The sequence below is a fragment of the Oryctolagus cuniculus genome, chromosome 15, assembly GCF_964237555.1.
Source record: "Oryctolagus cuniculus chromosome 15, mOryCun1.1, whole genome shotgun sequence".
NCBI classification, from domain to species: domain Eukaryota; kingdom Metazoa; phylum Chordata; class Mammalia; order Lagomorpha; family Leporidae; genus Oryctolagus; species Oryctolagus cuniculus.
In genome coordinates this window covers 46,584,621-46,611,747 of record NC_091446.1, presented here as the reverse complement: position 1 = coordinate 46,611,747, position 27,127 = coordinate 46,584,621, and the positions used below count along the sequence as shown (strand labels likewise).

At 34.8% G+C, this 27,127-nt stretch overlaps 3 protein-coding genes across 3 annotated transcripts in view; all 3 read left to right on the top strand.

Annotated features, from left to right (window-relative positions):
• LOC100356485 (protocadherin-15) overlaps nucleotides 1–23,941 on the top strand; it is a 1,660,811-nt gene extending 1,636,870 nt beyond the window's left edge. Inside the window, 7 exon segments of the mRNA XM_070057681.1 lie at nucleotides 1,431–1,649; nucleotides 4,793–4,945; nucleotides 13,256–13,274; nucleotides 15,339–15,377; nucleotides 18,859–18,929; nucleotides 19,750–19,858; nucleotides 23,089–23,941. Coding sequence (XP_069913782.1) covers nucleotides 1,431–1,649; nucleotides 4,793–4,945; nucleotides 13,256–13,274; nucleotides 15,339–15,377; nucleotides 18,859–18,929; nucleotides 19,750–19,858; nucleotides 23,089–23,640 — 1,162 coding nt within the window. The 3' untranslated portion in view covers nucleotides 23,641–23,941.
• On the top strand, nucleotides 6,269–11,333 carry LOC138845356 (protocadherin-15-like). Its single transcript, XM_070057682.1, has one exon. It carries the CDS (start codon nucleotides 8,528–8,530, stop codon nucleotides 9,851–9,853), a length of 1,326 nt encoding a protein of 441 aa, XP_069913783.1. The 5' UTR covers nucleotides 6,269–8,527; the 3' UTR covers nucleotides 9,854–11,333.
• Nucleotides 19,877–23,081, top strand: LOC138845357 (cilia- and flagella-associated protein 251-like). Its single transcript, XM_070057683.1, has 2 exons — nucleotides 19,877–21,610; nucleotides 22,142–23,081. The coding sequence occupies exon 1, from the start codon at nucleotides 20,864–20,866 to the stop codon at nucleotides 21,593–21,595; it is 732 nt and encodes a 243-aa protein (XP_069913784.1). The 5' UTR covers nucleotides 19,877–20,863; the 3' UTR covers nucleotides 21,596–21,610; nucleotides 22,142–23,081.
• Nucleotides 23,942–27,127: the final 3,186 nt, after the last annotated feature.

The following is a 27,127-nucleotide window of genomic DNA, read 5'->3' as shown; positions in this document are numbered from 1 at the left end:
TTTAAAAAGTTTGTAGCATTACAACTGAATTATCTAAACCATTTAGTTTCCTAAATTGGAAAAACAAACTACGCACTGGAATTCATATCTCACAAAAAGACATCTCTTTGTTTTTTTTCATATGGAAACTATGAACAGCTATTTAAAGTCAGTAAGATCAGTCTGAAAATTAAAACAAAGTGTTAAAAGGCATAAGGGAGACCACAAAACATGCACAAAGACAATATCTGGTTATATTTTAGTAGTGAAATTAGGGACCATTTTTGCTTGTTTGTTCACATTTTGTGTTTTCCACATATTTCAACATAAGCTTATTATTTTTACATTAAGAAATATATTTCAAAATAGTATTTGTACTTTGCGCTGCATGATCAAAAATATATAAAATATTTATTAAATCCTACAAATTAGACTTGAATAGATAAGTACATGAACAGAGATTATGCTTGACTTTGCATCATGGATCTAAGAGTAATTTAGCTTTACTTGGACTAATTTTTGTTTTCCAATTTTCAATAGTAAAGTATTTGTCATTTATAAATGAAACCTTAACATTTTAAAAAGGAAAATAACTAATATTTGTTGTGGCTTTGTGTATTAGCAGTACAGTTGTTGATTTAATATGTAGGATTTATAAGATACTGTTAAAAACCTCTGAAGGAATTAAAAAATAATATTTGCTAATTATAGTATAATTTCCTAACATGATAAGATTAAGTAACAATTATTGCTTGATTCTTCCTCCAATGCACTACTCACCAAATTTCATTACTTAGAGGAGGAAAGTATTGCAATAATTGTGGGATTTAACTTGTGATGCTAACTACAGTGACTACTTGTATTCTTTATTATCTTTTCCTATAAAGAAAATATAATATTGCATTTCTAGTTTTCCCTTTTCACAATGTATTGACTTGAGGTTGATTTTTGATATATAAGTTAGTGTGATGGAAATCTCATGCAGACCAAGCCTGAAGACTTAGGTTGGTGTCTCAGATTTGTTTTCATAACTGAATAGTTTTCTGACTTGCAGTTAATAGTATTGTATTGTTCTCTGTTAACAGGATAAAATGCATGAATTTTAGAGTATACTATATAACTATATAACGTGGTATATTTTGTTCTACCTGAATAATTTAATAATGTAAATATTATAACATGATATTAAGGTCAATGATATTGATATTTCATTTGGTGAAACCTGTAAGTATATCATGTTAGTGCCATTGCTGTTAGTATCTTTTCATATTTAGAAACAGATTTGTAGTTACTCTTCTTTATCGTTCATACTTTTATATATTCTATTAATATTTTCAATTGAAAAACAAATTGAGTTAGCATTGTTACGGATATCATCATATAAAACAATTTTATTTTAAAAAGGCTTTTTTTGCTGATCTCATTAATTTTACTATTTATCTAACAATAAGATTTTTGGATGGCAAACTGCTGGATATCAATAAAGATTTTCAGCCATTTTATGGGGAAGGAGGACGCATTCTGGAGATCCGGACTCCAGAGGCAGTGACCAGCATTAAAAAGCGAGGAGAAAGTCTAGGATACACAGAAGGAGCCTTACTGGCTCTGGCCTTCATCATCATCCTCTGCTGTATTCCTGCCATCCTGGTGGTCTTGGTCAGCTACCGACAGTAAGTATTCAAAGATGCTACACATGGATAATTCCTCAAGAAAGTATTCCTGAAAACCATTTCTGGCAACATAGCCCTGTAGTTGTGAAATGCTGGTGATACAATGGTGATGGGATTCCTTTGTCCTTCTTGCATATCAATTAATCTTTCTCAAAGGGAAAACAATACAGACTTTGCATATATTTTTCACAGGTGGCACAACATTCCTGGGCTCTAAATATTTTCTCATGCCGAGCTTAGCTTGTACGTCTTATTGTATATGCTCTTCTTGTGCAAAGAACCTGTAGACAATAGACACACTGGAGAGAAAAACAGTGGAATAAAATAGGCTCAGTTCCACAGGAAGAACTGTAACCTCACTACACTGTCATGATAGGTTTTTATCTGTACTGTTAAATATAGGTCTGTGTATAGGATCACAGTGTCAGTAAATCATTGTAAAATCATAGCAGGCACCATGGGGTTTCCTTGGTAGTTTCTTCTTCCTGCATAGCCTTCTCGAGGCCTGTATTGCAAAGTCTGATGGCGTATGTTGGCTCTGATTGCCCTTAGATTCTCAGGTTCCTTCGACAACATGCATTTATTTATAATATCTACCTATCTGTCTATCTATCATTATAGTATGCATACTTTCAAAATTCACATAAATCCTTTAAAATAATCAAATGATTCTAAGTGCTTTAAATAGCTATAGTTGAAGTATTCCTTGAAACTATATATGGAGAAACTGTGATAGAGGGGTACACATTTTAAGTATGTCCCTACTGACAGAATTTTGAGAAATATTGGGAAGCTGGTTAAGAAGTGAGGTAGCCCTGACAGTGTGTAAAAAAGAAACTGAATAACAGATCGGAATCATAAATCATATAAATCATCTGATTAACAAATAAGACATAATGATACAATTGTTGTTCATCATGTACAATATCTATAGGTAGAGTACTAAAATGTTTCTTAGAAATTCTTAAGCCTTCCTTTTTTTCTTAAGGATTTTTTTTAATTGAAAAGGGAAGGAAATTCCAACTGGAAGTCCTAAAATATGTTCTGCATGAACTACTGTAGAACTGTTTTCCAACACAAAAACTGTGACGTTGCAAACATAGCATTCGGTTGTTAATATATTCTTAACAAATCAATTTTATGCTATATCTAAAAACCATGACTACGCAATTCTGGACAAATGATTTTGAATTATTAAGCTATCAACCCAATATTCATCTTCATGTTTGTGTGTGTGTGTGTTGTATTAATTCCAATTTTTCCCAAAGAGGCCTGCCACCAATGAAATCAGTATGAAAATTCCTGTATGCATCATTCAATGCAATAATCAAAACTGAGTAATTCTAGATGCTATACACAGAATTCTAAAACTTTAAAAATTTTAACATGTTTATTATATTAATATTTTGAAGATGGATTATTTAATACTCTTAGTTATCAGTTCAGCATATTATGACTTTATGTTAGTTATTTCTTTTTAGAGATTAGCAAACACAATGGGTTTTTTCTTTGCTCACATATCAATAAAAATTCAAATATTAAACAATCTGAAATTTCTGCCTTCATACCCGAGTTGTAACTAGGATAAATGGATGGATATACGTCTATAGTATGGCATGTTGTTAAGATTTGCTATAAATGGAAAGCTAAGAAGCAAAAAAGAAAAAAAAATTGCCATGAATTCGTTATGCATGAGTGGCACCTTCCAACTCAAGTTTCAACTTCAAAGTCAGACCAACATAATCAGGACTTGTTACATGTGTCTATTCCTTTAATTTTCTAAAACGAGAATAAACCAACAAACCAGTGATAAAGATTCGATCACCTTTAATATCCCATATTCTCTATTAGAATCGATACCCACCTGTCCATAGAATAACCTAATATCTTTTTCCATTCTGAGATGAATGTTTTACAGCATGTTATGGCTGTTAATAGTAATAATAAAGTGCTCCCCATTTTCCAAATTGAAAAATCGCATTTCTCTACTGTGCCATTAAAGTTGGGATTATGAGTCTAATCAGTAAATAATTCATAATTTAAAATTAGGTGTTAAGATAATGAGTACATTATTTCTAATGTAACTTTGTTTTTTTTCTTACTCATTGCTTTCCCAAACAGGTTTAAAGTGTAAGTATACTTACTAATAAATTGCACATGATTATTTTAAATACAAAATGAGAAACCCCAGATCATGTAGATCAAGTGCCTACTTACTCAGGACCATATATCATTTATTTATTTTGTATTTGTAATGGTATTGCATATTTTAATTTGTTATAAACAGAATACAGATGATTTTAGACAAGCGTATTTACCTAGGGTAATTGTGGAAAATAGTTGACTCGACTCCTTTCTACCATTTGAGGTGTTGGTCTTGACAGAACAGTCAGTGGTCAGGACATCCAAAAACAGCTGCTGAGCGCTAACAAGAATCACAGGCATTCTGAGGAACTAAAAAAATACTTTCATAAAGCCAACCAACTCTCCCTTCAACATGTGCGCACACAAGCAGAATCTGGGAACCGTCAACTCTATGTACTTCAAATCATTTTTGAATAGAATAACTTTTCTTTACATCAATGAAGAATAAAGCAAAATAATTTATCTTCTATAGCCCTCATCTTAAAGAAACTCAAACCAAATTGCATCACAATTTTTATTTTTAATTGATATAAAATCGTATACATTTATGGCATCCCATGCGATGTTATATAATGTTCAAGTCAGAGTAAGCATATTTATCTTGTCAAACATTTACTATTTCTTTGTGGTGAAAACATTCAAAATTCTTTCTTCTTGCTTTGGTAAAATACACAATGTGTTATCATTGTCTACAGTCACCTTAACTACAATAGTAGAAAAGGAGAACTTAATTCTCCGACTAACTTGTTTTACTTTCTCGTTATTATGATCGTATAATTTAATTTTAAAATATCTCTCCTATATTTGATCCCTTAGTCAAGCAGTAAACATTTTAAATAACTGAGGGGGAAGTAGATGTAAACAATAGTCTGAGATCGCTCTGTCCTTACCAGTCCAAATATTTGTGGTAACTGTACCTCATTATTAGAAGGCAGCCTATTGATAAGCATGTGACTTTCTAAGAATGAATTTGACAAGACAACCTTACTTTACCCAAGACGCCAAGCCGAGTGCACCAAGACAGCAAGAATTCAATCTGCTCTACCCGCGGCTAAACCGGCAGCGCCCGCCCCCGCCCCAGTGGCAGCGCCCCCGCCGCCGCCTCCGCCACCAGGAGCGCACCTCTATGAAGAACTCGGAGACAGCACAATGTAAGTAGACCTCTCAGGAACTCTGAGAAATAGATGGGTTTAATGGATGCTAGGTGGACGGTTGAATTTCAGCCTGTAATGTTATTTATTTACTTTTACACATCAAATTACTTAGATGAGAACTTTGGAACAGTTAAGTGCAACAGTCAAAGTGAAAAAAGCCGAGAAAACTAACGTAGACAAGTTGTTGTATTCAGCTGAGGAAACAATTTCTCTCAACCTTCAAGGTTATGCACACACACAAAGTATAAATCGATCCAGAAAACAAAGTGTTCACATAGGAAATGAGGAGATAAAGCAATCATAAAATACTAATTGCTGATTGGTATTAACACCAATGCCTATTTGGTAATTAAACCAAAATTTTATGATTTAAAATTCTAAGACTATTTTAGGGCATTATAGGTAAGTTAAAATGTGAGTGAAAATAAGGAATTCATGTACTAGATGCCCAATCACTTAGAACATCATTTCATCATGTTACTCTTAGACTGTTGTGATTACTACACTATTTGCAATCTCAAGTAACTTTAAATGACATATTTTTGAAATAGACCATTAGCTTATTACTAAAATACTTCCCAGCTCAATTTGTAATGGTGCTCCCTTCATAATCTGATTCCTTTGGTGACCCTTTACTTTGTCAATATTTGTAAAACTCCACAGTAGCTACTTTAGGTCATCATGTGTTAAGAAAAAAAAAAAAAAGCAAGGATACTTTAAAACCTTGACAATAAAATTAAATGCAGAATTTTTTTAAATTGGAATTTGGCACAGTAGGGAAAACAACTTGTAGCGTTTACTAGTAGGAATAAAGCAAGCCTCAAAAATCTTGGCTTTTGTCTCTAAATGGGAAAAATATTGAACAGATACATTAATATGATTTCCACATTAATAGTGTTATAAAAGGTTTGGTTGAGAATAATATGAATAACGTTAAATCTTATGTAATGCTATTATTTTAATGCAAAAACAGATTTTAAAGCAGCTTAATACATGACATTCTATTTTGAAAATAATAATACAGATTCATGCTATATATATATATATATGTATACTCTACTTAGAAAATTGATGGCCTCTTTTAAATTACTGGTGAATATAGGAATTGAGCCAATATGATTTGATACTCTTTGAGACTCCTCTCTATCAAAAATATTTAGAAACTAAGGAAGCATTGTGTACAAATTTCTGTGTTTATATATCTTCATTTTAATTTAACACCAGTAGATATACTGTAACATTGTCTGGAATCCATATAGTTTGATACTGGTAATTTTCAAATAACAGCCTATAAGGATTATAATTTTCATAGATTTAGTTTAAGATCATACAATCATATGATTTTATTGAAACATTTTATGTTCTATACTTTGAATTATCTTTATGAATTTTTTGATTTACATAATTGACAATAATGTGTTTGATCTGTGATCATTCTCCAGTAACTTTTGATTAGAGTAAGATAAAAACAGCAAAGATAATTTTGAATCAAACTGCTACATAACAACTTCAAATACATTCAACAATTGCTCTGTAATAGCTATGATAGTCCTCATATATATCTTCTTCCAAAAAATATAGGTTCTTTATAAATCAGTGTGCATGAACTAATTTTCCACAGTTAAAAGAAAGTCTCATTCAAGATTTCTCCTTCAGGACTGAAATAATCTAGGTTTGATAGAAGGAAATCCTACTCATGTAGAGTCAGTAGATCCTTGGGTATAATTATATGTGATAAAAGCATATACTTTTTATTTGGCTATCTTATCTAAAACATGATATATCATTCTGATGGGTAAACACAAAGAATAGAAAATATGCATTTCCTTTTTTGGATGTACTGTAACTATTTAAAGCAAATTCCTTTTACTATTTTCATTATCTCATTAACTATAGTTAAAACTTTTTTTTTCTATCACATGTTTTCTCTTTCTCACCTGTGGACACATAGGCATAAGTAAGTAAATGATATCATTCTAATACAAGGGCAGTAGAAACAAGAAGCTCTAGAATAGATTCAGTGCTGTTTTACTGTAAATATAGTAACTATCTTTCATTGTAGTCATTTGCTTTTAAAAAGCAAGCTTTATCTTCCATACCCAGTTTCATTTTGATGTCTTGCAGTGGCATGAGTTAAAAACAAGGGTTTCCATAGGCGGTACTTGTGCCTACTTGAGAGGGGTTTCAAAATTCTCTGTATTTTCAAATTGTTGAAAATTCCATAAACAGAATTGTTCCCAGTGAAATTCAAGAACATATCTACAGGAAAAATAATGTCCATGTCATGTCCAGTCCAGTGGTTTTTGACATATCAACATTAGGAAAGATAAAAAGTGTTACCAGTCTATTTAATCCAGATTGTGTGCACACTCTGAAATATTTAGGTGAGACTGATACTGCAGGTTGACCTCTGAGAACTCTTTCTTAAAATCTGTATTTTTGCCAAAGGACACATTAACAACTTGAGCATTACCTATCCTCTTATTGCCTAGCATTGCCCTAATTTTTTCAATGTGTCTATTCAGTTTTTATTTCATTCATTCTAGATGGGTAAATACTAAACAATAACTAAAATAGTCATTTGGTTGTGGTCTGAGACCAAAACGAAGTTGCAGACTATCCAATTCCCCGACACCCAATGTTTCTGTGATTAAGGTCCCAGTGCTATCATTAAGAGCCACTTAATTTGTGCTCTGTGACTTACTCAAATGTAATTATGAATCACAGCTACCTATGAGCCACGTCCATATGTGAGCAAGTATTTTAGTGGCACCAATGCAGTGCTACTTTAATATAAATATTTTATTAAGGTGAGTCTTGACTACAAGTTGATCCCATATCATATGGATCCTTTTCTTTTTGGTATCATTTAAGTTTAGGCTGGTCAAGCATAAAATTTAAGCAGAAGAAAATATTCTGTCAAGATTCTAGCATACATTCAATCTCTCAATTGTGATTTTCATTCTGTTTACCTGGAAAATAGAATAGCTTTCTCTATTCTCTCATGAATTTTCTGTTAGAAAAATGCCGTTAGCTTCAGGACACAATTTTATTCAAATGAGAGATGATAGGTACTGATTCAGATACAGCCAAGGATCTTTTATCCACAGCAGTAAGTTCTGAACATCCTCAAACAAATCAAAGGACATGAAATCAAATGCTAAGATGCTGGTCTGCAATTTGGGGAATTTTGTTCGGGAACTGTGCACTGCTATGTATGGACATGGATACTTTGCTGTATCAAACTAGCAGAAAAAAATACTCCAGAGATCGGCACTCATTATTAAATGTAAATTCCTCATGCTACTCCCACCTCTCAAGATTGTCCTGTCCTGTCTTTCGGACAACAGGGATTCTAAAGTGATGCTTTGCTTCTGTAGATCAGTGCTGTTTGAGCTTTATGTTTGGAAGTAGAAATAACAACCATAAAAAACATCTTTCTCATGAAAACTATGTCACAACTTGTTTCCTTATATTTCATTATCTTCTTTTCTTTCAAGTCTTTTCCTTCTCTACCATTTTCAACAAAGCAGGGGAAATAACTCAGTCTCAGAAGACAGGAGACCTCACCAAGTTGTGATGCCCATTGCTTCCAATACTATTGAGGCTCAAAGGACACCTCATATATATGGATCACTTGAGAACAGCCAGCGGGAGTCTACAAGGAAATTCTCATGTCTATCTCAAGAAGACAGCTTAAGTACCCATAATTCTCTTTATAAGGAACACATAGGTCAAAGACCAACAAATTCCAACTTTCCCATGAGAACAGAAGTGGTAAACCCATTTTTACCCAGAACCCATGTCAAGAGTCAGTCTCTGAGGGGTCCTCGAGAAAAAATTAAGAGGATGTGGAAGCAGCCAGTCAGCTTACCTAGGAGACTGATGGGGAAGGTTCCAAAGAGACCAGAAACCATTGATCTAGTGCAGTGGCCAAACACAGCACAGAACGCTGAAACTGAAAGCACTGGAACTTACCCAAACCGAAGAAGTAGCAGTAGTTCATCTCTTACAACTGAATGTGCAGATCTGACCGAGAAAGAAGAAATACGGGATGGTGAGACACTGATTCCAAGAGAAACACAGCAGTTGAAATCTCTATCTTCAACCTCTTCATTTTCCTCTCTTTGGCCTCACTTCTCATTCTCCACTTTGCCAACTGTTTCGAGAACGGTGGAACTCAAATCAGAACCTGCTGTTACCGCTTCTCCTGACGACTGTTCCTTGGAACTTTCTCCTCTAAGGACTAGCACTTTAAAGGCTCCAGTGTATGGGAAAGAGACACCCACTTGTATGGTAGCTGTTGAAACTAAAAGGCGTGATTTCGAAAATCCTTCCCACTCACCATACGTTCCCCCTTGTGCCCACCCCTCTCTTCCTCCTTTTCCTCCACTTGTCCTTACTCATTTTCCTCTTCCTCCTTCTATCCCTCCTCCTCTCCCTCCACTTCTCCCCCTTTCAGTTCCTTCATCTACACCCTCTTCTTCTCCTCCACTACCGCCGCCTCTTCCATGCCCACCTCCTTCTGCAGTTTCAGGACTATCCACAGAGTGTGTTTGCATACCTCCTGATGAATGTACTACCAGTTTGACACCTGCCAAGGAAAGTAAATTCTCTGTGACACAGCTACAAACACCAACAACAGTGGGTAATGCAGACCCTCAGAAAGAACCAAAAGGCATCCTCAAACATATTAAAAACTTAGCAGAACTTGAAAAATCAGTAGCTAACATGTACAGTCAAATAGAAAAAAACTATCCTCCCACAAACGTTTCAAAACTTCAAACGATTTGCCCTTCAGAGATAACACATATGGAAAACACCTGTGAACAAAACCAGGAAAATTTGAATGATGTTGTTGAGGGAATTGAAAAACAATCTCACAGTCAATCTACTTCACTATAATGTCATTTTTAAATTTTACCTGGGCAAGTCTTTTGCTGATCGTAATCTTCAAGTTGAATGTCCCACTGGAACGTCAAAGGAGATTCCGTTATCCCAAACTCAGTGCAATACTATTTTTTCACATTTTTAATTAAAAAAAATATTAACCTCATCACTACTAACTCATAATGTACTTAATTTTCTTAACCACAAATTAGCATTATTTGTCCTACATTTATTTTAAAAGTAAGTAATTTCAATCTCTTTTTACTGGGAGTATAATGGGCATGAATGTCAGATATACAACTGAAACCAAAGGCTTGATTATCATGTCGATGCAGTGACTTTTCCATTTTTTAATTACGTTTAATTTTTGAGCATAGTTTTACATGACTGTTCTAGAAAATAAGTTAAAAGGGATACCATACCTTCTTTTCTTTCTTTGAAACCTATGTATTTGGTAGGAAGTAATCCTACCAAATAAAATGCTATGTACCTAGAACTGTAGGAGAAAACAGATGTAAGGCATCTCAAGCTAAATTCCAGGTGCTATGATATGTAGTAATATGTCATTATAAGAATATCCATTTTCCTGGCTTGCTTTTTATCTTACAAGTATGCTTATAGATTTGCTAACTCTTTTAATTTCTCAATTGCTGTCTTATTCTATTTATTTCTCATTGTGCTTTTACTTCCCTTGTTTATAATGAAAATAAATCTCGAGTTCCTGACCTTTGTAAGACATTTCATTGTTCCCACAAATGTTTAAAGTGCTAGTTGATTTCAGTTTTTCACACTATTACATCATCTCCCTAATTATAGCTTTGTCATAAGATTTCGCTTCAAGGTATTTTACTGATAACCAGTTTCAACAATGAAATATAAAAGATCTAAGTAGAAAATCAGAAGGATTGCATATAGTAAACTCTCACCAGTTTTATATAGGCCTATGCTTCTTGCTTCTTGTTTTATGTAAAGATAGAAATTTATATTGTGAGAAGATATTTTGCAGCGATAGTAGTTTTTCTAGTATCTCAGAGCTCAATTTACAGAATTCTGAACAGTACCAGCTAAATATTATCTTCCTACTTTCTTAATGAAAGTTACTCAGCTTAATTTACAAACCAGTGGAATTTGTGATCATCAAATAATTATTCATTGGAAATGCTTATTTTTATAATTATTTGTTTTGCTCTGAAGTTTTAATATTTCAGAAGATAAAAGTCTGCATAGAGAAAGGTCCAATTGTAAAATACAGGCAAAACGTCATGTTTGATAATGACCATTGCAGTATGTATATTAAAATAAGTTGAGAGCCCCACAGTGCAGCATTTCAAAGGTTTTGTTCAATCCATATAGTATGTGACATTTCTTCAAGGATATGATCTGGCCTCCCTGGGTAATAAGGTCAATTAAAAAATCATCTGTAAGACCTAGTTATTTTCATTAGCTCATCTGCTTCAGATTCTTTTCATCCAAATCAAGAGTAATTTCTTTCTTGGGGTTCTTGAACATGATTTTTTTCTCTCTTTCACTGAAAAACTTCAGTTGGAGTTTTTGTTGGCAGCTGGCCATATGCATGAGAACTTGGGCTATTTGGCGGACTCTGACAAGGTATTATTCACAATTGTGTGAAACTGTAATGTGAGTGTGTGTTTCTTTAAGCTAATTTCTATCAACTTCTTGAAGTCTAAAACCTAGAAATTTCATTATAAGTGCATTTTAACTAATGACCAAAGAAATATTTTCTGAAAACTAAATGACATTCTTGTGTAGGTACCTATAGCCTTAGTAAATGTTACACTATCCTTCTGCTAAAATATTTTAAAATATTTGCATAATCTAAAGATTTTATCAGTATTTTCTGACTTTCACATGAACCGTTTGCACCCATGATTTATATTTAATCCATCTTATATGGATATTTTATGTTCAAATTTTCTGAACATAATTGTAAAGCTACTCTATACAACTATAAACATTATGACATGGCAACCTGCCTCTATTAAAAGAATATATTTTTTCTGTGGATTTACTAAGATAAAATGAAAATCAATTAGATATCTTAAAATACATAGCCAAGCCTACATATATTTATCACTGTTAAAAGTAAATTATTCTACAAGTGGTGTAAATTGCCTAATTAATACACCTTGGATATACACTACATAGAAAAGCACATCCCTGCACTAATATTATGTGCCTGGTTGTATAAGTATCATGGAGCAGAAATCAAAATCTGAAAGCACACAGATAGTTATAAATGTTGATTTTAAATGCATTCTCACTGGGATATTTTACATGATATATGTGACTCAGTGGTAATTATTAAATTGTAAATATGAGCTTCCTCTAATTTAGGTATTGTTAAGAGATAGAAATTGAGCAAAAATTGAAAATGTATAACTTTCTAAAGGTTGTAAAAGGATTGCCATTCCCACAAATATTAGCAGAAACATGTAAGTACGCTGCAAAATTCTCTACAGCACCATTTCAAATAATTATCGATGGCACTGAGGAAGAGTTGTATTAACTTTACAATTTCACTGAGAAATGCATTAACCACATAAGATACTTTCGGATAAACAGACTTATCCTTGGATTAAAATAAAAAGCTGCAGAGATTATTTTGTTGAGCTTTAGAAAACTGTGTATCTCTTTGCAGTTAATCTTCATTGCATTTGTATATTAATTCCATGTGGCATGGTCACCATCAGTTTAATACTTTAGGTTAACTATTCAATAAGTAGTAAATTTAAGATTGTCACGGTTAGTGGTATTCAACACTGACTATTCTATACTTTTCTGTCTCAAGGTAGTCCAATATTTTGCCAAGTTGTCATCTGTGAACTTTATAAATCTTTGTAATATTGAATTTTTTTGCTGTCATACCTCTAAAAAACACTTTCTTTTTAAATAATATAATTGACCTCTGAAGGATAGTCAATATTTTATATTCTTTGTGTCCTGAATCAAGTCGACAAAAGCAGAAAAACATTAATTTGGAAGAATATACTCCAGATATGAGGATGATTTTTCACCCTGTGTATCACATCTTCCATGTAAGAAACATCTTTTTAATGAGTGTCTTACATGTAAGAAGACTGTGTATGATAAATATTATCTTAATCATATTAGAGTCAAAGTTTATTGTTACATGCTATTGAGATAACACAACTATCTTAAATATTTTCCTGTTCTTATAGAACGAAGGTCTGAGATAATTGCTTTTACTAATTGAGGCATGAAATTCTGAGCCTTCTGTCATGACAGTGCTACAAAACAGACTTCCACATAAGACAGGTTTTAGTAAAAATTATCTTCTCTTTATTGCTTACATTCTTCGTAAAAGCCCTTCTCTCTAATTTGGTCTAATCCCAACCCAAGATGTTTAATACTGATTTCTTTATTTCTGCCTTACAGGAGAGGTTATGCATCAGAGGTAAGGGCTTTATGGTGTTATGATGACCTTAACAGGAAACTCTGTGAAATAGGCAGGACTAAGGTCTGACCTTACCCAGCTAGGTTATTTACCTTTATTTCAACAGACACAGGTATGCTTTGCAATTTATTTTCTTTTATATGTATATTATGTCTTTGTTTTGTTTTCCTTTTAAAGATTTATTTATTTATTTGAAAGGCAGAGCAAAGGAGAGAGCAAGGAGCAGACAGAAGAGATCTTCCATCCACTAGTTCACTCCCCAAATTGCCCCAATGCCAGATCTAAGCCAGGCACTAGGAACCCCATCCTGGCCTCTCACATGGGTAGCAAAACACCAGATACTTGGACCATATTTACTGCTTCCCCAGGAACATTAGCAGTAAGCTAGGTCGGAAGTGGAGTAGCTGGAACTCCAACTGGTACTCTATTATGGGAAGTTTGTGTTGTACACTAAGGCTTAACTCCTTGTGCCAAGACACTGGCCCATGTTTTGAGTTTTTAAGTATGTCATCCAGTGGGCAAAGAAATTGTTTATAATTATTTTGTCCCAAAATACTCAGTATTGTGACATTGTCCCCAATTTGATTTTCTAAGGCTATAAATGTAATTTTAAAGCAGGTGGATTAGTTAATTGTTCTTTGTGCTAAGCCAAAACTGTATCCTATTTTCATGTTACAGCATGGGATCTTACAAAGATTAGAAAAATAAATAAATGAGGTCATTAGAAAGCACTGGCTTTCCTATTGCAGTAATGCATCTCAGTCTACAGATAGATAAATAACATTGGCCAGAATGTCCAGATCAACTATACTGTAAACTGTGTTATCAACAATGCCACTGAGAACCTGATTTAGCATACAACTTACCAATTAAAGAGACTGAAATGCATATATGTTATTATTTGCTGTATGCTCTAGAATATGTAAGTCTCAGATCATGTAGAAATGAAATGGAATGCCTCTAGGAATAATCAGGATTTTCAGGGATTATTACAATAGATTACAGATCGAATCCAAGTATCTCTAACTTAAACTCTCCTTTCCTTTAAATGAGTAACATCACCAGAGTAACTTAATAACAATGGCATCATCCAATGTCTCTCCAGACAAATAGTTGTTCTAATGGCCAGTTGGTTTGCTGGTAAAAATATCCAAAGAACCTCTCTGCCAACCTGCGCAATTTATACTTTAAGGTATGTGTTGCTAGTTTGGTCATTTGGCATAGCACACATCTGCATTCCATATCAGAGCACATCAGGCACTCTGGGAGACAGCCTGGCTCAACCCTGGTTGTTGGACGTGTTTGGGAAGTAAACCAGTAGATGCAAGATCTCTTTCTGCCTCTGCCTTTCAATGAATAAAAATCCATGATTGTTCAACCTTATCCCACCACAGAGTGGATCACCCCTAAACTTTTGAAGTCTAAATTCTCATGAGGCAGACCACCTGGGACTGTTTCCTTTAAATAAGTATGAGTGGAGGAGGGATGAGACAGTCCCTACAATATCGGAGGAGGGATCCTTTTCCTAATCAGAAATTACTTTCTGGAAACATGTGTCATGAGTGAGTTTGAGGAATGTACATTTGGATCAAAAGGACAAAGACTGGTGATATTGGCTTAAATATGGTGACTGCATTACAGCCATATCATTCTGTCCATTCTACTCTTCTTCCCAGTGGACTTGATTATACTTTTGATTGGGAAGAAAAAAAGAGGGACAATTTAAAACAAGATTAAATTTGCTAAAACTGTGATTTCAACTGTATTTAGAACAAAAACAACTCTTTTCAGTTATGAAGACTGACCAAAAAGAAATCTTTGACAGACTCCTGTTTTTTTTAGTTTATTCATATTTGATACTGCTTAAAACATTTAATTATGACATTTAAAAATTAATTACTGCTTCAGTATAATCATGCAAAATAGTTAATGCTTAACAATTCATAATCTGAAGGTAGCCAGTTTTAAACTGTCACCTTTTTGTTTCTCTCCTCTTAACCATAACCTACCTTTTCCATATTAATTATTTTCTAAAACTTTTTCTATTTTAATTTTCTTTGGCAGCAACAACAACTACTGAGGCCTTCTCTTCTTAAACCAGAGGTATCGATTTTCATTCTCTTTCCAACCTCACTCCATCTTCATAATTCTTTCATGTAACTTTATGGCCCCTCTTAAGGTGGCAGAGTGGGTGGGTTGGTGGCCTTCACTGTGACATAAATTTAGCAGAGATAATAAAGAAACAACAAGTAGGCCTTTGCTCCTGTTTAAACTATCATTGAATGAAGCAATTCATTTTCCTGAGTATTACTTGTCTTTGATTCATTCCTTAGAAAGAATGCTGGCTTCTATATTCAAATATGAGGTCAGATAATTCAAAATACTGCCTTTGCACATGCCAATGTCAAAGTACCTGCGACATTAATTTTCTGCAATTAATGCCTATTGCTATTTATATATTATGTTTGCACTGCCAGAATTAAACTTTAAAAAGTATCTAAAACTGATACCTATTTTATGTTTACTATGTTACAAGTATCTGTTTACAAATGTTTGGTTTCTTTTCTCTAACAATATAATGCTAACTTCACTAAGAAGTATTTCTTGGTCAGAATTTACCCTCCTAAATCTGGAGCTTGAGTGACAGGAATAGTTAGCTGTTGTAAAGCTTTTAGTAAAGATTTCCATGGAGAGGGCTTCTTAGACTACTGAGCCAGAAAAATCTAGATTAAAATCCCAAAGCCAATTACAAGACTCGCAAGGCTTTATTCAACCTATGCATTCTGTTGAATATTAATGAGTTCATCCATAAAATGTTAGCAGTAACATCTAATATATAAACTCCTAGTTCAGCATTGGAATGCAGCAGTAAGAAATGGATTAAAAGACAGTTTTACTGTTCTTTCACGTTTGCATGATTATAAATATGCATAATAATAAAATTCTAAAGTATATGCCTTCTTTGGTCAGCAAACAAATGAATTTTAAAAATACCTTAAATGTTTCATTTACATTAAAAAAATCACTTTTCAGTATGCTGCTTTGCATGATTTTCTAAAATCTGGGAGTTACCAATTTAAAACTAACTATCTGGGTCCACACGGAAAACTTACTGGATACCTGGTCCTTCCTTGATTGCTTTTTTAAGGATGATGTTCTACTCCTCTTTCATGGGTTGCATAAGCATCCAAGAGGCACTCTGCAGATGCTCCCTTCTGCTAGTTCCTATCCCTCCCTCTCAATTCGGAACTACATATGGACTGAATCTAGAACTATCTTGCTGAGTCTCCTGGTTCTCCATGCCTGTCCTTTGTCTCCTTATATTTTTAACATAATTGACAATGAACATAAAATATAGTGAGAAAGAAGTGATTTTTGAAAACGCAGATCCACATCACTGCATGGTCCCAATAAACATTTAACTAGAATATTTTCTGTCTTTTTAGAAGTTATTAAAATTCAACTCAAAGCTGTTTAATGTTCTTTTCTCATTTTCTGTATTACCTTGGGCATGTGTTGGTCAAGCAGCTTAAAAGTTTTTCTTCTGAGCCCTATTTGCTTGATTTAAACCAGTTTCATTATATTGAATTTTAGATGTCTCTAAAATTTAAGCTTATCACTTCAAGAGCGTTTCATTTTCAAAGTATTTATTTTTAATAACTTACAACTAGAACTTGACTGGATCTCAGCTTGTTACTTGTCTTTTGTAACCTCATTCCACCCACATTTTCATTCCTTCCTCTCATCTTTGATATTTTTTGGTCAACATAAAGCATATAGGTGTCAAAGTATAAAAATCATTTAACTAGATCAATTTTAAGAATGCATACGTGCTCCTTGCTCTCCAGAAACACCTCCTGTCAGCATGTCACATGTTAATTTCCCTCCTTGTAACCATTCACTGGCTTGTTATACACTCATTAGATAGTCTGCTTTTGAAGTTTATATGAGTAGAATATAGTGTGTTCCATTTGTACTTGACATTTTTCTCATCATTGTATTTCTTAACATGGTTGTATGATATATCAATGACTTTTGCGTTGGTTCTAATTTTTGACTGTTACAAACAGTGTATAGATATACATTTTTCTATGGCATTTATAATGATTAACTGGAATTACTATGAAAGAATGCATGCCCCTAATGAACTTTGGTACTACTGCCAAACATTTTCAATTTATAGTCTCTCCGAAAGGTAATGGGGCTTCAAGTTTCTATATGTGCACGTCAACAAATGGTATTGCTGATTTTTTTTTTTTACTTTAGTCATTAAGGAAGATAAACTGGCCTTTTTTTTAATCAAAATATGACAAAGATGACTGTAAAGTCATGAGAGAGCATATTAGTAGAGTAAAGGGAGTGCAAATTTAAGCAATTACAGGATCCGAGGGAAAAAGATATATGAATAGAGTTTACTAGATGAAAAAAAAAAAAAAAAAAAAAGAAGGCTGACCCTAGGGTCACTTCGAACCTAGCTGCAGAACAGTATTTTTGGCGAAGGTGTAGTAAAAAGGAGAGAATATGCTTACTACTAGGAGTAGCACCACCAAAGATTGTTAATGTGTGAAAATGCAGTCCTAGAGTGGCCACCTTTTGATTTCCGAAGAAACAAACACATCCAAATTTGTGGTGACATTATCTGAACAGAAGTATTGACAACTAATACAGTTTTTAAAAATGAAGATGACCAACCCACACAATGAGGGACCCATGTCCATATCCATCATGAAGGCTGTAAATTATTGCATTTTTTTAAAAAAAGTATCATTCTTTTCCTGACTCATTGCTCTATCTAGATCAACAAATATTATTAAAAATAGATGATCTTAGAAATTAGTATGAACCTGTTCTGTAGACACCCGCTTTTCTCCTTCTCTCTTCCTACTCCCTGGCAAAATTATTGTGGTGAACCTGTTCAACATGTTAAAGTGTAAAGAAGTTTAACTTAGTAGTTACTAGAAACTGTTTTCAAATGTATATCTCAAGAAAAACATTTTTCTTAAGAGCAAAGTTGGACAAAAATCATGACTGTGTAGAGTTTCAAACTGGAAATCTGTAAGGAGCCTTTATCTAGCCAATTATTTTAGGTATAGAATTACTAGACACTGTTAATATATCATATCTCCCAGCAAAATGTTTACATTTAACAGATTCTTCTTAATATATATGATATATGTTGTTATCACTTGATGACTTTATATGAAGTTAATGAATGGAATAACACTGCATACTAGCAAATTGTTGGTTAGAAGATAGTAACAACTGAAAAAGTTTCTTTTAAGGTTAAAGTAAGTTAATCATATAAGTTACAAAAGAGTTAAGTGCTAGCTGTATTATTGATAATTCTAAAAATTATAGCAAGTGAAAGTACTCATCTGCAATTTTTTAACACTTGCCATTAAAAAAATTTACACCTCCTCTCACCAAGATCACTCACAACCAGAAAGAAATATTTGAATATGTTTAACCATTTCTGGCAGGAGTGTTTTGAGAGTCATCAAATTCTAGCTGTGGAAATCTGACATTGGGTTGCAATATGATAAAAACTTGTTTTCAAATGCAGTTTCTCTTTTTTGAATGATAGGAGTTATCCATGGAGTCTGGAATTGATCCTGGCCAAGAATTTGGACAAGATTATTACAGTTATGAGCATGGGTACATCTTCAGAATCTTTTTGGAATATTTTATTAATTATTAGATGCTAATTTTCAGTAGCAACTGTTTTCAAAATGTTATTCTGTTAGTTTCATATTTGTAAATGAATAATATATCTAGCTTTATTTTCAAACAAGTTTTAACCTTTTTTCTGTACTGAGTACTATATTGCTGCTTTACATTGACATTGATTGATAGAGTAACATTATTCAAATTATTTAAATGAGAAATAAAAGTCAATCATATTTGCTCAATTCCTCAATTCACCATTTCTTTTGTATGAGGTTTCTAACATTTTTTCTAACCAGTCAGCCAAAAGTTTTGTTCAAGAGCAATTAACAGGCAAAATCATACTTCAGTATCTAGAAATACATATTTCAAAAGTAATTTCTATATACATAATTTAACATAAAATACAGCAGAAAAATCTAAAGATTTTCACAGACTCTGGCTGAAGCAATCTTCTACTATACAGACTTTATGTTCTGAACAAGCTATTCCACATTTAGAAACAACTATTTGGTGTCCTATGTTCTTCAGTTACAGACAATATGTCTTCTTTCCTCCTACTTTTCCCAAAAATGTAAATCTGAAATAACTCTCTCTATTGCTATCCCAGGATAGCAATATGGCAAAAGTCTTTGGTCATCAGGTAGCAGCCCTTACCCTATAGTTTTATAATTCACTTAAAAGTAGCCTAAGAGGTTCTGTATGACTATCTGTTGATTTATGAAGAAAAAGAAGAAAACAGAGATCATTCATGGTGTATTCCACCCAGACCACATGTAAAAATGTTTGAGGTTCTAAGTTTCTATTGCAGGTATGAAATGCCTCAATATGGAAGCCGCCGTCGATTGTTGCCACCTGCTGGACAGGAGGAATATGGTGAAGTGGTTGGTGAAGCTGAGGAAGAGTACGAAGAAGAGGAGGTAATGGCTATGGTTTCATATGTGAAGTAATACTCAAAGAACAATATGTTCTCCCTATTTGATTTCCAGAATCCTGCTCACGTAGTATTTGTTTTCCAAAGAATTTCAATAATGTTAGCCGTTTCATTGCCTTGTCTGGAAAGGAGAGTTAACAGTAAAATTTATTTTTCGTCCAGGAAAAGCTGCAATGAAATTTCTGGTTTCAAAAACACAATGGTTACTTTTGTTCCCACAGTATACAGCATACCTAAAACATGTGAAATGTGTAGACTCCATCCTTCAAAGAAAAACTATTTATGCCAGTATTTTCAAAGTAATTATATAACTTATGTTTAAACTAGCACAAGCCATTTCTATCATATTTTTATACTTTGTGTGCCATTCGTAATCGACAAGTGTGCCCCTTAGAAAAATACTGAGTATCACTGCTGCTCTACACTGTTCACAACTTATGGCCAATACTTAAACTTCCCCTTGAGTTTTAAAATAAACTGTCACAATGTTTGTGATTATTTACCAGTCTTAGATGTGAAGCTATTAGCCAAAGTCTAACAATAGGAGTGTGAAGACACAATGATTAATTACTTCTTTCTTTTTCAATCTAAGATTCAAAATAAGCCTTAGGTAAGAAAAATGATAAATGACTATATTTGAGACCTATAAAGTATACTCCAAAATAAAATAATGTACTTTCTCTTCATTATCCCCTGTATTTAGCAGTATTTGGCTATTGTTTTCCAAAACCAGTTATGTAACTTGTACAGAACTAGCATCCTGTAGGTTCACTCCTGTTTAACCTATGTGGGAAAAGGTCGAATCGGAATTATCCCTAAGCTGATCCATCAATTGCATTTTCACAATTTTCAGGAAATCCCCAAGAAAATTAAAAAACCAAAGGTTGAAATTAGAGAGCCTAGTGAGGAGGAAGAAGTAGTTGTAACTATTGAAAAACCACCGCCCGCTGAACCCACATACACAACGTGGAAACGGGCCCGGATATTCCCCATGATTTTTAAGAAAGTTCGCGGACTCGCTGAGAAAAGAGGCGTTGTGGACCTCGAGGGTGAAGAGTGGCAGAGGCGCCTTGAGGAAGAAGAGAAGGATTATCTGAAACTAACTCTAGACCAAGACGAAGCTACCGAAAGCACGGTAGAGTCAGAAGAGGAGTCCTCCAGCGACTACACTGAATACAGCGAGGAAGAATCCGAGTTCAGCGAGTCGGAGACCACGGAGGAGGAGTCGGAGTCCGAGACCCCCTCTGAGGAGGAGGCGGAGGAGAGTTCCACCCCCGAATCAGAAGAATCCGAGTCCACAGAATCGGAAGGGGAAAAAGCGAGGAAGAACATTTTTCTCGCTAGAAGGCGGCCCGTCGTGGAGGAGGTCAAGGCGGTCAAGGGTAGGAAAGAGGAGCCGCCCCAGGAACGTGAAGCTGCAGCCGCGGCGGAAGGAGAACAGCCGGAAGAAGAGGAGGAGGAGGAGAGTGAAGCGGCCCCCGCGGAGGAATCCACAGAGCCTGGAGCGGGCGGCGGCCCGGAGGAGGGCAGTGCCGAGTCGGCGTCGGTGGAAGGCGCCGTGGAGAGCGAGGAGGAGTCAGAACTGAGCGGTAGCAGCAGCAGTAGCGAGAGTCAGTCTGGGGGTCCCTGGGGCTTTCAGGTGCCAGAGTACGCCAGAAGCAAGCAGTCCCACCCAAGGACTTCTCCGGGAGCGAGCTCTGAAGGTTACAACACGGCCCTTTAACAGAGATCACAGTAGGTGGGGTTCTGCAGTGACGAGTGCTCTTGTGTGCGGTGCCTTCTGTGTGTTCTCTGAAACGCTCTTGCCAGGCGAGAAACTGGTCCTGGCTCGGTTCTGACATGCGAGCAGAAACATGCCAGAAACGTGAGCCCATGCTCCACAAACAGCTTTGTGCGCTGGACGACGCTGGAGCAAACTGCCTAGTCCGTCCTTATTAGTAACTAGGAACACGTGTCGTCAGCTATTCAGTATTTAGGTAATGCATGTGCAATGACAAAAACATGATCTGTTTATATATAAATATAGGCGGAGTGTGTGTTTAACATCAACTTTGCCCAAGGATGTAGGATAAGCTGAAATAAATCTTTAATGGTCCAAACATGTAAATTTTAACTATCATAGATATTATCAAATACCTTCTAATAGTTAAATAAAATTTAAAAAATTCAAAGTTTTACCATTTATGTAGTGCTGGATGTGAACCAAAGTAGAGTTCTAGCAATGAAAAATATATTTATATCTGCTAAAATTATTTTCTTAATTAAAAAGGAGGAGACACAAAGAGAAAGGGACATCTGATTCACTCGCAAAATGGACCCAACAGCTCAGGCTGGACCAGGCTGAAGCCAGGAAGATGGAATGAGATCTGTCTCCCACGGAGTGTCAGGGACCCAGCATTCTTCAGCCATCATCTTCTGCCTCCTGTGTGCATTAGAAGGAGATCAGAGGTTCAAACAAGGCACATCAAATAGGTTTGGTAGTCAGAAGCAGGAACTTAACCGCTGTACTAAACATCTACCCTGATTGTCTCTCAAATGAAGGATTTAGGAAACTAAGTCTTCCCTACACCTGGTTCATTCTCCAAATGCCCGCAACTGGGAATGGACCAGGGCCGAAACGGGATTAAGTTTCTACGCCAGGATTCTGACTAATTAAGTCACCGGGGCTGTCTCCCAGGGTCTGCTTTAGTCGCAGGAAGCTGGAATCAGGAGTCTAATCCAAGCATTCTGATGTGAGATGCAGGCATCTTAGCCCATTGGCTCGATGTCCACCCCAATTTTCAAACAGGTACCTGAACATCAAGAAAGTATGAATTGTACTTGATACAGAGTATTGATAATTGACATAGATCAAAAACGCAGCCTTATTCTGAGAAAAAACGTGATATAGTTTGAATGTCGTTCTTTTCAATTTAACTTTCCCGATAGTGTAGTATTTGTCCAGCAAAATGGACCAGATCCTTCAATATAATCAACATACCTGTGCTTGGAGCAGTGACTTGGTGTGAAAGAATGCATGTGGTTACTGTAATGCCTGCGTCTGTACTCAGTAACACTTCGCTTTAAAACCAATGAGGAATTGCTAAAAGAAACTGATGTGAACAGCTGCTCTCTTCTGTTTCTCTTATAAACCTTTAATAGCCTTCCGAATGTCACTGCATCCTAGCCTGTTCATTGATTTTGCTAAGGACTCACCTATTGTTTTTATTTTGTCAGTGGGCAAGAAAAAGAATGATCAAGCTCATTGTTGACCGGGACTATGAAAGCAGCTCCACTGGAGAGGACAGCGCTCCCGAATGTCAGAGAAGCCGTCTGCACAATGCTAACATCCACAGTAACATCAACGGCAACATCTATATCGCACAGAACGGATCTGTGGTGCGGACCCGCCGCGCCTGCCTCACGGAGAACGTCACACTTGCCTCCCCTGTCCGCCTAGGAAGGCACTTTAAGAAACTAGACAAGTTGGCAGTGACACAGGAGGAACATGTACCACTGAACACGTTGTCCAAGGGGCCATTTGCTACTGAGAAAATGAACACAAGACCAACCCTGGTCACCTTTGCCCCTTGCCCTGTGGGGACAGACCGTCCGGCAGTGAAGTCGTCGGGGAACAGGCTGAAAAGCACAGTTGAACAGGAGTCCGTGGTTGATGATAAGAACGTGAAGGAGACATCAGAATTCCATAGTGACCACACACAGTCCGACGATGAAGAGCTTTGGATGGGCCCCTGGAACAACCTCCATATACCAATGACGAAACTGTGACCGATTTTATAAATGTTATTTTAATTTTTACTTCAGTTTTTGATAAACTGTACTTTTTACTGTCACTGAGAAAACAAAGTATGGAATTTATATCACGCACACAAACTAAAACTTTGAACAATATGCTTTAAAATTTAAAAAAGAGACAGGTTTGCACTCACATTTGTATCTATTGTTTTTCCCAGAAAACTCTTTTTGGACAGACTCTCAATCCACTAAAGAATGTCATTTAGACTTTCCGCTGTTTTGTTGGGTCTTTAATTTTTTCATTGTAATAAACAAGAAATAATCCATCAAGTAATCATTTCTATTTGTTGATGAATGTAGATTATGCTTCAGTTTTAGTTTCACAGCACTTATTTTGGTACATCTAATTTTCCATAGGCAAATGTGAAAACAAAGTAGAAAATTTTTACAAGTTTCAGGTTTATACACTTGCTAAGTATACTGTCCAGATTTGTACAATGAAGAGAGAATTGCAAAGTATAAGTAACTTTGGAAATCACTTGCAAATTATTTCAAATCATGAGCTTTTTGTCCTCTTTGTTCAATATAAAATTTTCATATTTTTATATGTTAATCTTTAAAGGAACAGTTCAAGTCGTATCTCTTTCTATCACTATCACTGACAATGTTCACTGGTGCGCCAACCACTTCTACACACACTCTATCCATACCAAACTTAGTAGATAATTTAGTTACCAGAAGGCAAATAATTCTTAGAGCAATGGAGAAATCTTACCATCAGCACAAGCTTGCTGAGAAGTGGGAAAGAACCAAATAGGCAATAATGCTTCTAGACTCACAGTTTCATAGGGCAAATGTGACAAAGTCAATGAAGTCTTACTTTAATGTCACTGAACATGAATATTTTATAAACTCAGCATAAAGGGATTTGCCAAGTTCAAGAATTTATATAAAATGTGAAGTATCTATAAACCTGATAAATCCATAACTTCAAATGTATTATTGCGTTTAAATTTCCCCAGCTCTATTTTATTTTTAAAATATTTTAATGCACGTATCTATGTGCCTAAAGTTCCAGAGGCAGAAACGGATTGCCGGGGCATTTTTTTTAAAATAAAAAACAGTCTTTTTTTTTTTTTTTTCCACCATTGAACAAAGCACAGTGTTTCACCATTGATAGAAATGAAAATAAAATATCCTTAAGAAAAAAAAAAAAAACTTCTGTTTTGCATACTGCCAGATGTAACAAGAATGACTACAGTTTAAGAGAATTCAGATTTCTATTGACTATGACTTAGTATGACATAGATATAGCTCACCTCAAACTTTGCACAGTTATTGATGAAGTCCAGATTTTAATGCAGTTTTTTCATGCATGCTCATTACATGGCTGAAGGATTGAATAATGCATTGTTATTTGTTCCCCTTTACATGTTTCACATTTTACCAAGTTTGTTAGGATGCTGTTTCCTCATTTCCAAAGTGAATGAGGTATATTAACATGAACTTTGCCAACTTAAACAAGTAGTGTTCTTATTTCATATTTCCAAAAGTATTCAGGATCAAATACATGACCATTTCATTTATCTGATCTCATTGGCATTTAATGCATTTTATATCCTTGCTAGAAAAACGATCAGCATTATGTAGGAGCTTATTTAAATATAGAGTCATGCCCACACCTCCAGGCCTACTGCACAAGAATCCACATTTTCACATGATTCTAAGGTGGTTTGTATGCATATCAAATTTTGAGAAGCAATGATCTCTGTACTACTGAACTCCAGGACTTATTCCTTGAAGCACCAAAGCAATTGCATTTACTATAAATATTTTCTATAGAAATTAAATTAAGAATATATTTCCCTACTAGTTCAGAGATCATTAATTAAAATTTCATTTTTGATGTCTCAATATTATCTCAGTATCATTTTCTCTGCATTTACCTTCTTGTGCTTTATTTTTCCTTTCAATTTCTGTAACATTTAAGCTACTTTATTGCTGTGCCTTTCCCTATTTTAAGTTACAGCTTTTAATATCCTAGAGAAAAAGTTGTGGTTTTGTATGCTTGCTGTGTGTGTTATTGTTGAAAGATCATTAAGTCTGAGATGGGAATCAAGAAAAAAGCTTTGTCATTCTCAGCATTTTCTTCATTCACAATTGGGAAGGGAGCACTCTTCTGGAAATTGAAAACCAGCAGAAAGCTAATGTCCGTATGTCCTGATTCATGACATGTCATTGTATTTCAAAGTATACTTTTTACAAGGAAATATGCAAAATTACAAACCAGTAGGCAGACATATTCAATCAATTTCAAGTCAATCATTTCAGCTGAAACAATCATGAGGTTAGTCAATGCCTTCTAATGGAGATAGTATAAAGATAAGTAGTTTTTACAAACAAATATTTGGTTCATATATTTTGAGATAAAATATACACTACAACAAAAAAAAAATCACTAACTGATTCTGAACCAATTGAATAGTTAATTCGATAGAACTTTCAGTACTCTATAAATCCCTGACTCAGGATTTAAAGTTTGAAAATCAAGGGAGATACCCTAGTATGTTTAATCTTGGAAATGCTTCATATAACCTATGTTTTTATGTAAATGTTATTCATGGAATTTGTTGGTTTCTCCTAGAAAGGCATAGGAATTTTGTTGTCGTTGTTGTACAAATCAGCACTAGTTTTTCCATCAAGCAAAAGAAAGAGTAGATGCTGGCTTTTTAAGATGAAAACAGACTGATAGGGCTATAATGCCACACTCACACGCATTGATTTCAGCTGTTCTATGGAGATTAGGAAAAGAAGGATGACAAAACATGGTGAAGATGACATACCACTTGTGACTCAATGACTAAATCATAGATGCTAGCATCTCTCTAGACTTATCATTTTTATTATTTATAGACTCATAATTCCATAATTTCAACTATAGGTTGGCCAAAAACATCTTTTGAAAATACAAAACAATTGCCTTGAATTTTATATGTGATATGACATTTGTATTAGCAGACTACAGTGTGAACAAGAATATTAACATGTTTTATTTATACTAAGTGGATCATCCAGAAAGGATATGGTAGCTACTATGAAAATATTGTTCAAACCTTTCTGTATTATAGAGCCAGAAATAATTAAATATTGGTTCTTGAGGGAGGACTTTTATTTCATGAGCCTTGCTTTTTTTCTTCTCTTTCTGCTTCAACTTCTGCACTTTATACTATAAGTGGGACTTCTAAACCACTTTAGTTATTTAGTAGAATAGGCAGAAAGTGCTAACAATCTGTTCTCAGGGCAGATACCTATTGGTGCCTGCAAGTAACACAGTGATACGGCTGAGGGGTAGGTTCAAAATAATATTGAGGACTTGTGTTTTTATTGGTAGTTTTTCCCTGTTTTCGAGCGATCTGCGAATTACTTAGCACTATTGTTCATTACTTGCTCTGATCTCTACAATAACAATCTTTACTTTTAAATATCTTTATTGCAGGCTACTTTATGGTAAGTTGAATGG